This window comes from Oculina patagonica, chromosome 13 (genome assembly GCF_052425735.1).
Source record: "Oculina patagonica isolate OP01 chromosome 13, crgOcupat, whole genome shotgun sequence".
NCBI lineage: Eukaryota > Metazoa > Cnidaria > Anthozoa > Scleractinia > Oculinidae > Oculina > Oculina patagonica.
Window position 1 is genome coordinate 23,019,520 of NC_135770.1, and position 16,196 is coordinate 23,035,715.

Consider the following 16,196-nt stretch of genomic DNA (forward strand, 5'->3'; position numbering starts at 1 on the left):
ATAAAACAACGAAGTGTGATGAGCCGCACGAAACACGCACTGGTGACAGTAAATACATATCTGCACGATCTATGGTTTACTTATGGCATACATATATTGCATCAACAAGCCATAACTACATGATACATGTCATAAGTGGACACTCTGAGGGTTTTCATTTTGGTCTTTCTCTGTGGAAAAGAATTAGGAATTTAATATTTCATCATTAGACAAAACAACCTCAAACAATTTTTGCTAATCTACTCGAAGGAACTTTCTACGTACAGAAAACAACAAAGTGCGATAAACTGACTAAAAAACATCAAATTTAACTCGTAAATGTCACCATGCCCGACTTTCCGTTTCGATTTTTGTCTTTCCATGAACGGGTATGTTTTATGTTCCATGAATTCATGTTGGCTTTTGGCTAATGAGTGGTCCTCTTGGCCAGGCCAGGGTTTTAATGTTGGTTTTATTTATTTAAAAGAATCAGGATTTTACTTTTAGACAAAAGTACCTCGAGCAATTCCTGCTAAACCACTCGACAGAACTTATAAGCACAGAAAAGTACGAAGTGTGATGAACTCCACGAAACGCTCACAGTAACTACATATCTGCACGATCTATGGTTTAACAACGAAGAACAACGATATAGACCTGTAGATATTTACTAGTATACATATATTGTATCAATCAGCTATAACTCCACGATACATATGACAATTGAACACGATTTGAGGTGTTTCGTTTTCGTCTTTCTTAGTTAAAAGATTTAAGATTTTATCATTAGTCAGAACTACCTCAAGCATTTTTTTGCTAAACTACTCCAAGGAACTTACTACGTACAGAAAACAATAAAGTGTGATGATCTACACGAAACATGCACAGTTATTACATATCTACACGATCTATGCTTTAAAAACGAAGGACGATATAGACTGTTAAGTATTATTTTTAGTATTATTTAGTTTATTATTAGCTGTGTCTCCTAATTAGTATGGGTTATCCCAGGCTATAAAAGTTTTGACGCTATAAAAAAGTTTTTCATTCGTCCTTTGATTCATTCAGGACATTTTCGCTTCGTATCACTTCGTAGCTACGTTCCACTAAGCTTTTTTACAAACAGACTAAGGGTAAGACTGTAGGTAAGTCACACAGGAACAACAATCAACGGAATTACTTTGAGCCCAAAAAAAGTAGAAAAAATTGTTAAAATGGGCCTGTCTCTCCAAGCTTGCTTTGTCGCAATCTCCTTTGTACTGAGCGTGAATGGAGTCAAATCCTCCCCATCTTGTGCCAAACCATACGACAAAAAGATGGCCTGTAAACTGATTTGTAACTTTATGCTTGATTCGGACGCCAAAGATGCCATGAAAATGTTACAAGCGAAACTAGAGAGTCTTATGGCAATGGTGAACAAAACATATGCTCCGCCGCCAACAGCTCTACCTGAGCGACCAACCACAACAGGTATTCACTTATCGTTTCTTGTCAAGTTTGGCGTTTGGAGTTTTTTTCGTATTCCTGGTTGCAACTAAACGAGCTAAGCACTACTAAAAGTTGCATGTAAATAATAATTTTTTATTTTTGTTTTTACAGCCGTTCCTCTGTCATCGTGCAAGGAACAGTATCAAAAATACAAGTAAGCTGATTTTTTTTAACTATGCACTTTGCTGCTATTTAACTGTATTAGAAGTTTTTGCGTGGATTTTTCATGCGCATCCTTACCGCGCACGTCATTGAACGGTACGCCATGCCATCCATGCATAAGCGCACGCGTTGAGAAAAATTTCTATATAGAGTGGGTAGCCGCTGCGTTAACTTTGCTTGTAGTTTCCTCTATGAAATGATTGGTGACGCCCACTATTTTCGGGGTATCACCTTTTATGATAAATCTCTATCGATTGAGAAATAAATGGGACAAATTTGAATGTTTGAAGTTTGTTATTGTTTTTTTTTTTTTATTTTCTCTTCTTAATGCAAGATTGGGGGGTGGTGGTGGGGGGGGGGGGGGGGGTTGAGACCCGCGCTGACTTTGAATGCTTATAACTTTTTCCAGATTCAACTAAACCCTGCCAAGCTTCGAGAGTTTATCTAACATTTATCTGGGAATAATTTGGAAGGATAGGATGTTGTGTCAGGAACTTGACATCACCATGGCAACGGTTTTTCGATAGGCATATTCTCCCAAATTTGTAATTTTCGTGTTTCTATTAATGAAAATTAACTTAAATGCAATTTCTTTTACCTTTTTACGGTTTTTAAGCACATTAATTTTTTATTGATTCTGTGTACTTTTCAGTAATTTTTGGTGGTTTCCTAGCATTTTGGAAAAAAAATATATTAAAATCCAAGATGGCGGATCCAAGATGGCGGCTGTTTTGACATCATGATGTAATTATCACGTGATGTAATGTCATCAACCCACGTGACGTATACCAAAAGAAAGATGTTTGGACATGCTATACATCCTATAAGTTTCATTATGATTGCTTAAATATTCTGGAAGCCCCCACGGTCAGAGAAGGTCCAAAAAAGCCCGGTCTGAATAGGGTAAAGGGACTTCAAAAGCTAAATATATTTGTTCAATAGACCCGCTTTAAAAAACTCAGACAAAGAAAGGTGGCCTTCATCAATTCATCGAAAATATTTTGTCGCCAGAAGAAGCCTGCAATACCGAATGCTGGTCATGGTTTTAATAAGAACGAAGATAATCTACGGGTTGTATTTTTGCACGTGAAATCCGTCCTTTCGACTTGAGACAACAATAAGGCTCAATCTGTGTGCCAAAAGTCGCGGGAAAATAGAGTTGGATACAATCTCAAGATCAAAGTATCGATCGTTTATTTCTATCGAATCTTTCCATACCGTTTATGCAGCCTTGCGTTTTATCTTCATTCATTTTTAGTTGTAGCTGATATGCCTTCGGACTTGATTTTTTTCCTCGTAATATTGAAAAGACGATTTACTCTGCGATGCTAAAACTTTCATCAGCTGTTCATTCATCCCTTTCACACATTTCGATTATTATGTCAGTTATTATGTATCCATGATTTTTGATGTTGAATGAATGAATGAATGAATGAATGAAGGACTTTATTTATTGTCAATAGTATTTAGCTTATAAAGCTAATTTGGGACACTATTTACCATGGTTATACCTCAACTGCAGGTATGTTTGCCCAAAATCCATCCTTTTTGACATTTCTCTTTGTTTTCGTTAGTTTGTTAAAACAAAAATGTACGATTTGTTCAATTGTGATTTTGTGTCAATTGACGTTATTTTCGAGTTTCTAAGAAAATTGTGAAATCCAAAGTGGCGGATCGAAGTTGGCGACTCTAGTGACGCCATTTGACGTCATATAACGTCACAGCCAACAAAATGTTTGTCTTCTTGTAGAGAAACACCTGTGCATTGATAGAGCGAAAGCCTTAGGGGGAGTACCACGCGCCCACCATTTGTACCACGCTGGGGATATAAATTTGCTTGTACGTCAGAGGGCTAAATCCAGAGAGAGTCCGGTTCCTCTATTTACCCACGATGGTCCTTTCAATTTAAAGTCCATTTTTGATTGTTTGCAGTGTAAAAAAACATTCGACATATATTTTCTGCGGTATCCTAAGAATTATTTTTAATCTGTACCTTTTTTGCCCCCACAGCTCGACGAAAAGCCAAGTGTTTACACTGATGTTTGGTTCACAAAAGATTCCTGTTTACTGTCACATGGGAAACTTTGGTTGTGGAGATGGAGGATGGACGCTGGCCATGAAGATTAACGGCACAAAGGTGTGCAACCTTATCCCTTGTTGATGCCATTTGTGGCAAACTGTATGTGTGTACTGAACATTAATTTTTATTTGTATTTCAGAAAACGTTCCATTACAATTCTCAGTTTTGGAAAGACAGAAATGCCTATAACCTTGTTGGAGGACTGACCGGTTTTGATTCAGAAGAGACCAAGTTACCGACCTACTGGAAGACGCCATTCTCCAAGATTTGTCTGGGAATGAAGGTCGGCCAACAGCTCAACTTCATTGTCATCAACAAGCAGGCCAACTCTCTGTACTCACTGATCGCTAATGGGAAATACCGTGCCACCTCACTGGGTCGTAACACGTGGAAGAGGCTGATTGGTTCCCAGGCCTCTTTGCAACCCAACTGTAACAAGGAAGGGTTTAATGCAGTGAGCACTGGTATATATTCTAAAGCAAGAATTGGCATCCTTGGTAACGAACAAAATGATTGCAACACCTGTGACTCCAGAATCGGGTTTGGTACAGGAGGGCAGTATGATGACTCAAACACGTGTGGAAACGAGGCTACAGTCCGTACCGATAATGGAGACAAACACATCAAAGCCATGGGATACATCTTGGTGCAATGAGAGTTTGAACTTGCAGAAAAATCGTATCTAGTTTAGGCGAGTTATAGCTGCTCCTAAGGCAAGATGATAAACTGTTGAATTTTCTTAGTGTCACACATGTATATTAGAACTAAGATTTAAATGGACCCGTTATGCAAACCCCTTGGTTATTTTTGCTACCAAAATTTATTTTGAACTGTTTAGTTTGCTGTCGTTGCAAAAAGAGATCGTTAAATTTTTAGTTGACATAAGAGAAATTATTTTAATTGGCAACAAAAGGGGATAAAGTCAATAATAGTCGTGTTCTTGATGTAACAATCCCAAACGTATAGCATACATTGTAAGTCATTTTTTGATGAAATCGTTAATGTCACGAGATAATTAAAGTTTCCCAGTATCGCTCAGAATCGTTGAAGTTATAACACATGGTAACGTTTCTCATACGGCGCCGCTTAGCAGGCAGGCAGGGATTACAAACTGTTGTTTCAGCACGAGGCACGCTGACTGTAGGATGTAGTAGGATGCGAGGCCAGGAATGATTTTGTACTAAAAGCCTCTTAGTAAACGTCATTTGTTACAGCGAGCGGCAACATGAAAAATTAATGGTTTTTTTTTAACCGTAATTTAAAATCATATTCTTTCTTGTTAATAAGATGAAGAGAAGGGGATTGGTCACTTAACAATAAAATAAATTATAAGTAAATTTAATAGACGGTGCAGTTTGTCAGAAAATAGGGGCAGGTGAGATCGTTTGATGAGAGTTGATGAAACGTGACTCGCATCTGTTGGTGTGAAATTAGTGCGCACATCCATGTAGATTTCTCCTTTAAACCATTCTACCGTGTGAACGAACGCGTTTCTCTTAAACGCATTTCTCTTAAAAGGTAATTGCAATGATTCTAAGTTCCTTGTTTCACTAAAATGACATTTACGTGTTCAACAAAGAGACAAGCCAATGGCAGATGAAGATACTTTCTTTATGGATAGCATTTCTACTGGAAATAAAACTGTACATTTTTTGCAGTTTTAGATGTTGAATGCTCAATGCCTTTTAATCTGGGTTGCATTGAAAGCTGTCTCTTTTTTAGGGATAACTGAAAACTGAAGTAAAACTTCACACAAAATTATTCTATCAGCTTTATTAATATTTGAATTGGTGAAAACTATAAGTCAATATCTAGTCGGTAATCAACTTTTTAGCTGAAGAAGATAGGTAAGATTTAAATTTAGTCTGTGTTCGAGACTGATGTCCCACTAGAGAGTAATTACTCCTTATTAATCGGGCGTGGCCGATTTATAATTTACCCTTTGGGCGTCCTAGACAATAGTCTCCTGCCGGCCAAAAACGACGGAGATAGCCTGGGCCAATCGGTTTCATTTCAGTTTTGACAGTAAATCGTTGTAGGAACACTGGGTCGACTTTTTGGCTAATCTGCAATCTGGTTCCTTCTTTGCTTCGGCGGGAGGAAAGAGAAAAAAGCTTAAGGGGTAAAGTACTAATATTCACCATTGTGAAACTGTAGTTACTTTGACAAGTTGAAGCTATTCTTGTAAATAAAAGGGGTAACGTCATTCATGTCACGCAATGCTTTTGTGGGAAACTTTGAAACTAGACGCTTTGCTGGTTTCTACAAATAGCAGTGTGATCTGGCGGTAGATTTTTTTGAGGCGGACTCCACTTTAAAACTATTTTTTGTAAATTTAGCAGGAAGTGTGTCGATTTTCATTTCCGCACAGTTGGGCGTCAAAGTCGCCTGTCACAAAGAGTAGAATGTTTGCACAACATGTTTTGATCATATTTTAGATTTGCCTGGTGACGTTAGTAAGGCACTTCTCAAGACGTCAGCAAAACATTGGCAATGTACAGTGTTGGTGTGAACTTGAATGGAATTTTTTTACGAGATCGGTAAAGCTATCGAATGAAAAGATGACTTCAAAATTAAAACGTCGAATAATTATAATTAAATACCAATTGAATTTTATTTTAATTAAATTTGATCACGGCCTGAATGCATGTCATGGCTTTGAAAGTCTTCGATTTCAAAAGGTTGCTTGGTCTCATTTTCGATAAAAAAAATTCATCTGAAACAATTTGCCTGTCATGTGACGCACGTTAATCTGGTTTTGAATAGTTTGAAATTGTGTTTTTAAGATTTTATTCCTGACTATTATGTAACTCTTGCGAAGAAAGTTTTAATTGATGAGGAGCTAGTACTGTTATTTTCCGGATATTCCGATCTTTTAATCGAGAAATGAATTATTTTTTGGTTCGTCATTCAAGCGTTTTGAGTTTAGTTTTGGAATCGGGAAAAGTTATTTCCCGTAGAGGGATGACGCGACATGGCAGAATACGAGTGGAACTTGAATAGGGCCGGCAGCCGGCCGAAACAGCTGGCGCTACTTGCCAAACTTTGGCCGTCTACTTTCGTTTCACTTTACCCTAAACTTTGACAAAAAATAAATAAAATAATGGAAAAATGCCGCAAAAATACTGAAAGACATCCGTGTCTAAAGTCTGATGAGTCGAATTGTAAACGTATTGCCGTATTGCAGTGAAACGCAATGCGGTGAAATCTACACCTTTTGATGAGAAATTGAGGAAGAGACATCCGTGTTCAAAATAGGAATTTTGGCAAAACTTAAAGTTCCGAAAAAAGACCACATGTCTTGTAGAAATCACAGGCAAACATGATCAGGAAAACAAAACAGGCCAATGGGTTTTATTTACGAAAATACAACAATCTTAAGAAAGAGTTTGTTTCACCATTCATGAATATGGGAAACAAGACAGTGGAATCAAATTACATTTCACACGAAATTTGCATACATTTGAACTTGCAACAAAGAAGTATAATAGTGAAACCTTGCATGGATAATTATTGTATTCTGATCTGATTGTTATTTTTTACGCATTAACTATTTGAAAGTGGTTCTCATTGATGAAAACAAAACGGTTTTTCATTTAACTGCTTGAAGTATTTATAGACGTGAAAACATTCGCTTAATCAAATTACATTCTGCACGAAATATTTCTCAATATCCTTTTGTCCTGAAACTTTAAGGAAAATGAAATCTTTGTTGGACAGTTCTGCATAAAAGCAGTTTATAGAACTGAATAAAAAGATAAGAACCATATTGATAAAGGGAATCTTAAAACTTTATTTTGGCTCAGCATTTTCTAAGACTGCCAGTAAACGGCTGTATCTTGTCTGTCGCTAACGATTTTGCTACGGTTTCGAACGAGCTAATTTTTTCAACATGATATCATGGTAGCGGGCCGATGTCGGTTCGTTCTGAATTTTTCAATACGGTATACAGACCCTCTGTACAGTAAAAAACGTTTTGGGAACAAACCATTGTGGACTTATTTTCTATGTTGATCAGCAAAAATCCTTAGTACGACATGGGGTTTGTTATCAAGTTTGTTAGTACGTTAATACTGCAAGGTGTATAACATCAAGGTGTTATCATCAAGTGTAAATCATGGCTTTCAATAGGCAGCAGGGTACTTTTCGAACGGCAAAGGCGCGAGGTCTGAGGGCATGCTCCCCCCCCCCCCCCCCCCCTAAAAAAAATGAAATTTAGATGCTTAAAAATGTTATTTTCGGATTTTCGGCATTTTTCATTCAATAGCCCAATTTCGATATTTTAAAATTCGGCCTAAAACAATAGACATCACTACGAGGTACGGGGAATAAACCCCACAAACTCTATAGTTTAGTCCCCGGAACCCTCGTCCCGAGGTCTATTGTTTTAGGCTGAATTTTAATATATCGAAATTGGGCTATTCAATTGTTTGCATACATCTCCTGACCGTTTCAGTATCATTTTTCTTGGTTTTTCGTTTGTACGCATACTAGTGTGCCAAGCAATTAGAGAATAACGGAAATTTGCCTTAATTTTGAATTCCCATACCAGGACCTTAGGGCCTGTTTACAAGGAGGGAGGGCGCCCCGGCTAACCGAGTTACCCGGCTAGAAGGGATGAAACATAGCCCGCCTTTACATGCGGAATTCACAGCCCTTCTACCGAGTTGAGGCAGAGTCATTGAAGCGTGACACAGCGTGAGAAAACCATGTAGCTTCAAACGATTGAAGAAAAATATGACTTTTTACTGAATAATCAAGGCTAGCCATCTTAAAACCTATTTTACTTTGATGTGCAAGCTCTTAGAAATTTACTGCGTCTATTTTGGGGGGGATTCAATCGAAATTCAACAGTCTTTGGTCACCAAATTGAAATTAAATTTGTTGTTTCGGGAATTAGGATAATCATTCCAACGAAAATTTCGAATTAATTATAGCTGTTGTTCAAAGAAATAATTTCCAGCTTACAAATAAAACTAACTCGATCTAATTTTGGTCAAATAGCACTGTTTGGGTCCCGAATTTATACATTTTATGCCATCTTAGCGCCAAAATTAAACCGATTTTCGTTTTAGCTACGCAGTTTTAAACTGTTTATCTGTTCCAGTAAAATCATATTTCAATTTCCAAGCTCATTAACGACCATTAACGTCCCAAGAACAATTTTGTTGAAGATTTGTAACGCAATATAAATTTTCAAACCTAAGCTGGAGCTTGCCTAGGCGTGTGTGTTAAAAAGAAGATGACTTCTAGAGCTCACAGAAACTGCGTGACATATGCAGACCTCGGACTACTGTGTAACTGTCAACCCTTCCCTCCCCCAAAACACTGGTGAGGGTGGAGGTAATTGGAGTAAATAGCTCGATGGGATTGGGTGGAGTAAAAGACTGTAGGAGAGGGGAAGGAGGGGGAGGACGGGAGTAGAAAGGGAGGGACAGGTGGGGGTGAAAGGCTAAGGAGAGGGAAAGGGAGGGAGAATTAAAATCTATGTTTGGTTATATCACGCAACCTTTGACTTCTGTTATTTTCTCAAAAGAACAAAACTTAAGGTGGGGTTCTTCCTGAATTTGAATGAAATTTTAAGAGATTTAAAGAAGGGATTGAAGAAAAAAATGGAAACACCTCCAAACAGTTGACCCCCTCGCAAGAGCAGTCCAGGTTGTCAGGGGACTGTTTGGTGTCCGTCCACCAATTTTTAACTTCAAATTCTAACTTTAAAGTCACATTAAATCTCCAATATTTCTTATTTGTCTAAATTTTGCAAATCCTTTGAGAAAAACTATCGCCTCCCAGACATCCCTAAACATCGCCCAAAAATACTGCAAACAAAGATATATGGGATAAGTAAAGCTTTTCTGGTTTTCTTGAAACGCGGCTGAAATGGTTTTCAGTATTTTCCAGCCCTTATACTTTGGGTCAATACTACTATTCTTCATCAGTTGCTATTACAGTAATGGTATGAAGCAAATACCTAATCACTGGTCAACAAGTTGTGATCATTTTCTTGACAATAGTAGTTACCTGATAAAGAGTTGTAGTACTGTTCCATCAAAGTGTAAGGGCTGGAAAATACCGAAATGCGTCAGCCACCTAAAGCGTTGGAAAAATGGTCTTCAAGTAAAACCCCGCCTTTATTAATTATTGCGAAAAGGCTGCACTCTGATAAGTGTTAAAAAATTATATTTTCTGTCGTCTAGTTCAATCGTTTATTTGTATTGAGCGAAATATATTTATAAATTTAGACCATTAATGTCATAAAGTAATAATGCAATCTTGAAAACATTCCAGATATTATGTTCTACACACTAATACGGCTCATGCAGACTGTGACTTAAGCAAACCTCCGACTGAGTGTTCCTTAAGTGACTATTTTTCTAAACGATTTTTACTGTACTGTACCCTGCCTTTCAAGTCAAAGAAAATAGTTAATTATTAACCGCCCGATTTTAAGTTTCTCAAACTTCTCAAGCTTCTTGTTCCATATAAAGCAGTGCGAAACATAATTTCTCTCTGCGGGAGGGGATGCTAGTCCAGTGCATTATTGTCCCAAAACATTCAGTCCTCTGGAATCCATGTTATACAGCTGCTTGAAGAGAGGCACTGTGACAGTAGAATTTCTTGTCCAAGAACACAGCAGAATCACCCTATTGTAAGGGCTCGAACCTATCTTGAGGTCACCTCGCCTCAGAAATTCCTTTATCGGCAATTATTGTCTACAAGATGAAAACCATGAGAAAACCATCAATTTTTTACTCGTAAACATGGCCACTTCCGATCTTCTTTTTTCTGATTTTCGTCGTCCCATGAACGGTAACGAGATTCATGTTAGCTCCTGCTGATCAGTGGTCCTCTCGGCCAGGCCAAATGTAAGCTGATTTTCTTTTTGGCACCTGTTTCACCTGGTGTGTCTATCTAAAGCTTGGTTCTGATAGCGTTGGATCGATTTGGAGCTGCATTAGTATCTTTCATTCGATCATAAAGAGATTAGCAATTAAGGCGAGGCCAAAACTTGCCTACCCTAAATCAATTAATTAATCAATCAATCAATCAATCAATCAATCAATCAATCAATCAATCAATCAATCAATCAATCAATAAGTCGTCCTGCACCAAAGTTCCCTCCGGCCCACGCCTACTCGGAGACCTCAAGTCGCCTTTACTTTGGGTGATTTAATTTGACCTTAGGCAACAAGAAGTAACATTGTAGCCATATTGCAGGCTGAACTCTACCGGAGAACTAATAAAATTCGCCTGTAGATCTGGAATACATTAAAATACGCGTGAAAGCATAATGTACTTCTTTGTGTCTTCGTTACCTGATCTTATTAAGTACTGAGTTTATTTTCTAGTCAGGGTATTCTCAACTTTTTGATTGCATTGTGTTAGGATATATATCAGGAATAGTCACTATAATCCGAATCAAGAAGGCAAACACTATTACTGCGGAAATTCCGCAACAGTTGAGTCAGCTTTTTTAAACAAGAATTTTGATTATTTTTGTTCCAGTAAATGTTTGCAATTTTATTACAGTAGAACCCCGGTAACTCGAAATCGGATAACTCGAACAACCCCGCTAACTCGGACTAACTTCCATTTCCCTTGCACCACTTCCAGTCATTTTTACTCGACTAGCTCGAAAACCCCGCTAACTCGAACTGTTTTTCGTTTCCCTTCAGAGTTCGAGTTACCGGGGTTCAACTATATTTTTGAAACATTGTTTCCACTTTCCCCTCCTTTTTTCGACGCATAAAATAAATGGCATGCAATGCATGCAGAAGCGATGACGTTTCACAAGAGATCTTACATACTTTTGAGGAAATTTGTAAAAAAACTTAACGTAAATAAAAGAAGCTGACACCGTGTGCGCGATAAAGACTGTTAACCAACTGCAGCTTACATTCAGTTTAACCCTAAGAAGCAATGTTAGTGATGTATAAAAAGCTTAGTTAGGATCTGATGGAATTCAAATAAATACAGTAGTTATGAATTTACTGGCCAAGGATGCAAAGTTTAAAATACATTTTCTTCGTAGATTTGCTCAATTGAACAACAGCAATTTTTTTTTTTATTTTATTTTTTTTTAGATTTCACTATGTAGTCTCAACAAAGATTGCGTGACTTCCGAAAAACGACACACGATACGCGGGAGCTAGGTTATAACCTGCGAGAAACGTCAAACGGTCTCTTGTTCACAGCGGCCCTGTATATATAAGAATTAGAAATTTCTGTCTACTTAGTCTAATAGATCCCATTGTATAAAATTAATCTCTTTCGTTTATACATTGTAATGTGCCGTTCTAACTGCACGGGAGTATTTTGCTCTTGTGTTCTACGCGGCGATTTTTAAACAGACAACAGACAACATAATAAAGGAATAAGAGATCCTGCAGATCAGCTGTCTGCATATAGCGATGACGTCATCAGTTACACGTCATCGCTTAAAAATGGTAACTGCCCATCCCCTTCTAAAGAAAAGGGTACACCACCTCTGCCTTTGAGTACAAGCTGCACTTTTTGAACGAAGCTGGGCATATTTGTTGGGCTTTTCTGATGTAATGCTTTAGAACAAAACGAGAAGGCGTAATTACGTCTCGTTTGTGCGGCGATGTTCTTCGCATTTTTTAGCTGTAAACTTCATTTCGAGCCAAAAAAATAATTTTTGATTCTATTTTGTTGTGGTAAGTCTTTGCCATTCCGTCGTACATTTTGTAAATAATGTTTTCACTTTAATTTCCCTTCCACTTTTTTGACGGATTAAATATTGGTAACTGCCAATTCACCACCACTTCTTTTTAGTACAAACTGCACTTTTTTAAACGAAGCTGGGAATATTTGATGGGCTTTTCTTGATGTAATGCTTTTGTGTGTCGATATTCTTCACAGTTTTAAGCTAGTCGGAATAGAAGAATTAAAACCTGAAACTGGAACTTTATTTTGAGCCAAAAAAGAATAGAAGAAAACGGGTAGGGATATGTGCATTCAGGCTTTAATTCTTTGACGGTTTTTAGTTTTGTCAGTTTGAGTTCGGGCGTTCGGTAATTATTCCAGGGAGTGCATCGCTTACGAGGTGTTACAATACAGACCTTGATTTTAGTCCCTCTCGCCAAAGGAAGGTTTGGTGGTTATGACAATGTTAGGTCGCTATATTCGCGGTGATTCAAACACGGGCAGCCGGGGACGTGACTCTTGCTTAGAACGGTATTGTGTTACAAAGATTTGGTTAAAGGTTTGTATGGAAAGGCATCGGGTCTTCTAATAAATAGGTAGTGAAAGGTCTTTTAATAAAAGCGAACGATAACTTGCCAAAATCGCGTTATATCAGCCTGGGGAGCTGGCAAACGGTAAATAATACAGCAGAGCAACAGGGTAAGTCAAAATAATCATCAAAACATTACAATTTCACCTTTAATTGGAAAATCCATTTTGTTCCGAAAACCTTGCAATCAAATTTTTGAAACACAGTGCTGTTAATAAGCAAGATTCACGTTCCCGGTAACCTATTGACAAGGTAGGAAGAATAACAACAAGCGCAGTAAGCTGGGTGAAAGGTTGGGGTATGTAGTTAAGTATTAAACTTCGTGGATCGATCACTACTGTGCGGAGTGAATCTTCAACTGTTAAAAAGGGTATAAGTATCAAAAAGTAACCAATAACAAGTAATGCATAATACGAACACACAAAAAATGCGACAGCAAGTGCAAAAGTATTGAGCAAAACTGTATTACAGTTGAATCCCGATAACTTGAACACTCAGTAGCTCGAGCCTCCCGCTAACTAAATCCCCCTTCAGGCCATTTCCTTTTTAATTTTGCCCTCGACCTTGGGTGTTCGAGTTATCGGGATTCCACTGTACTGGAAAACCGGCGGAGCATTCCTAAAAAAACTATTTTTTTCGTCAGTTTATCAGAATTCACGACTTTTTCTTCCATCGTTAAGAAGCAGCATGAGCCTAAATCTACCACAACGCAGAATGTGTTGTTGTATACCGTAAAATTCCGGTTAAAAGCCCCCCCCCCCTCCCGCTTATAAGCCCCCCCCCCCGGCTATAGGCCCATCTACCTGGAAACCAAAAAATACATCCGATTATAAGCCCCTCTGGTTATAAGCCCCCCTCTACCGGATGACAATACTGAACAGGGCTAAATGTTGCTTGTTTTCGCGTTTTTTACTTAAAAAAAAACTGTACAAAGTTATTCGTTTTTTTCTATTTTTAATAAATTATTTTAAATTTATGATAATAATTAATTGTCCGTGTATTACAAATGACTTTATTTTTACTTTTATTGATGATTTTGTTTTTAATTTTATTATTAATACTATTTAATTATTTATTTATTTACTTGTGAATTTTTTCTTCGTCTTTTCTCTTTCTGAAAAATTAGCTATACAGCTACCCTTGAAATTCCGAGGTGAAATAAAGGTAATGTACATGTGATGCGTGATGTGATGTGACTTTTGTTCGGTCATCTTGTAAAAGCCTTACTGCTGAACATAAAACACTTGTACAGGAGGTCATTGCGCATACAAAAACTCACCCGTGCGACTTTCAACAGTTCGGTGCAAGACCAGTTGCACGAATCACGGTTTTTTATAGCCGAATGCAGAAAGTCGGAACTCAAGTTCAACTAGGTCAAACCCATCTGTCAATGTAAAGAGATTTATTGCTATAATCAACCTAAGTACATGATAAATGTCATAAAGGAACAGTGATTAATCTCTCTTAAGTTAGTTAAACGGATTAGAATTTTACCATTAGACAAAACAACCTAACGCAGTTCCTGTCGAGCTTGCCTTCGTGTGAAAAAGAAACTACTCAAGCTAAGGGAACTTACTGCGTACAGAAAAGTACGAAGTGAGATGAATTGCACGAAACAACGAAGAAACTGCATATCTGCACGATCTATGATTTAATAACAAAGAATTACATTTCCGCTTCGTATCATATTTTTAAGTATCGTAGCCAGATAAATCACGTTCCACTGAGCTTCGCTACAAGCAAATACAAGCGTAAGACTATAGGTTAGTCATAACAGGAACAACGATCCACGGAATTAATTTGCGCCCAAAAGTTCGGACGAATTGTCAAAATGCACCTGTGTTTTCAAGCTTTTGTTGTCGCAATCTCCCTTGTACTGAGCGTGAATGGAGTCAAATCCTCCTCATCTTGTGCCAAACCATACGACAAGATGATGGCCTGTAACCTTATTTGTAACTTCATGCTTGATTCGGACGCCAGCGATGCCATGAAATTGTTACAAGCCAAACTGGAACATATTCTTGGAATGGTCAACAAAACCTCTGTTCCGCAGCCAACAGCTCTACCTGAGCCACCAACAACTGCAGGTATTCACTTATAGTTTCTAGCGAAGTTTGCTTTGGTTTTGAATTCTGGGTTGCAACTAAACAAGCTTAAAGCACTACTGAAAGCTGCATATAAACTTGGGAACTTTTGCTTTATTTACAGCCGTTCCCCCCTCATCGTGCAAGGAACAGTTTGAAAAATACAAGTAAGCTGGTCGTTTTTAACTGTGCACGTTGCTGTTTGTATAGCTATTTTAATTAATGTTGTCAGCGTATTATATCGAATTCTCCATTTTTAAATTTTTAACGTTAAACCTTTAGAGTCGTTCTCTGTTCTCTGTTAGACCTTGAGGAAGGAAGGCAGTGCCTTCCAATATATTGGAATTCAATATACTTTCCGTGTCGTTTGATCATCTGTTTTATCTTCGTTTAATATTCAAATAAAACTTATTACATTCTGTACAGTGAAAAGATCCGGTATTTCTATTTTGCAATGGTGCCCCTTGCATGTTTGCGTTCCTTTCTGATTGGTTGCAGCATAACAAACATTCAACAAATATTTTTTGCTGTATCCTAGCTACATTTTTAATCAGCACAATTTCGTCCACATAGTTCGACGAAAAGCCAAGTGTTTACGCTGACGTTTGGTTCACAAAAGATTCCTGTTTACTGTCACATGGGAAACTTTGGATGTGGAGATGGAGGATGGACGCTGGCCATGAAGATTGACGGCACAAAAGTATGTAACTTTTCCTGTCCTGATGCCATTCTTATCAAACTGCATATGTGCATTGAAATATTTTTTTTTATATCTTTCAGAAAACGTTCCATTACAATTCCCAGTTTTGGAAAGACAGAAATTCCTATAATCTTCTTGGAGGCAAGACTGGGTTTGATTTACAGGAGACTAAGTTACCGACCTACTGGAACACACCCTTCTCCAAAATATGTCTTGGTATGAAGATCGGTCATCAGATCAATTTCATTGTCATCAACAAGCAGGCCAACTCCCTGTACTCACTGATCGCTGATGGACAATACCGCGCCATCTCACTGGGTCGTAACAAGTGGAAGATGCTGATTGGATCCCAGGCCTCTTTGCAGTCCAACTGTAACAGGGAAGGGTTCAATGCTGGGTGTAGTACTAATGGCTATTCCAATCGGTATAATTGGTAACAACCAAAAT

The 16,196-nt window shown here is 37.9% G+C and overlaps 3 protein-coding genes across 4 annotated transcripts in view; 2 read left to right on the forward strand and 1 right to left on the reverse strand.

Annotated features, from left to right (window-relative positions):
* LOC144636532 (nuclear nucleic acid-binding protein C1D-like) overlaps positions 1-16,196 on the reverse strand; it is a 111,549-nt gene that overhangs the window by 47,230 nt on the left and 48,123 nt on the right. The gene's annotated exons all lie outside the window — the stretch shown is intronic.
* Positions 1,341-5,001, forward strand: LOC144635772 (putative skeletal organic matrix protein 5). The gene is made up of 4 exons (XM_078494857.1): positions 1,341-1,449; positions 1,579-1,621; positions 3,640-3,766; positions 3,849-5,001. The coding sequence occupies exons 1-4, from the start codon at positions 1,350-1,352 to the stop codon at positions 4,362-4,364; spliced, it is 786 nt and encodes a 261-aa protein (XP_078350983.1). The 5' UTR covers positions 1,341-1,349; the 3' UTR covers positions 4,365-5,001.
* Positions 14,926-16,186, forward strand: LOC144635875 (putative skeletal organic matrix protein 5). The gene is made up of 4 exons (XM_078494990.1): positions 14,926-15,052; positions 15,174-15,216; positions 15,623-15,749; positions 15,830-16,186. Exons 1-4 carry the CDS (start codon positions 14,926-14,928, stop codon positions 16,184-16,186), a joined length of 654 nt encoding a protein of 217 aa, XP_078351116.1.

Excerpts from the sequence above, each read along its gene's own strand:
- LOC144635772 (XM_078494857.1), top strand. The coding sequence starts at position 1,350 with ATGAAAATGTTACAAGCGAAACTAGAGAGTCTTATGGCAATGGTGAAC. Across the intron at positions 1,450-1,578 it reads TGAGCGACCAACCACAACAG|CCGTTCCTCTGTCATCGTGC; the intron begins GTATTCACTTAT and ends TTGTTTTTACAG. Across the intron at positions 1,622-3,639 it reads GAACAGTATCAAAAATACAA|CTCGACGAAAAGCCAAGTGT; the intron begins GTAAGCTGATTT and ends TTGCCCCCACAG.
- LOC144635875 (XM_078494990.1), top strand. The coding sequence starts at position 14,926 with ATGCTTGATTCGGACGCCAGCGATGCCATGAAATTGTTACAAGCCAAA. Across the intron at positions 15,053-15,173 it reads TGAGCCACCAACAACTGCAG|CCGTTCCCCCCTCATCGTGC; the intron begins GTATTCACTTAT and ends CTTTATTTACAG. Across the intron at positions 15,750-15,829 it reads TGAAGATTGACGGCACAAAA|AAAACGTTCCATTACAATTC; the intron begins GTATGTAACTTT and ends TATATCTTTCAG.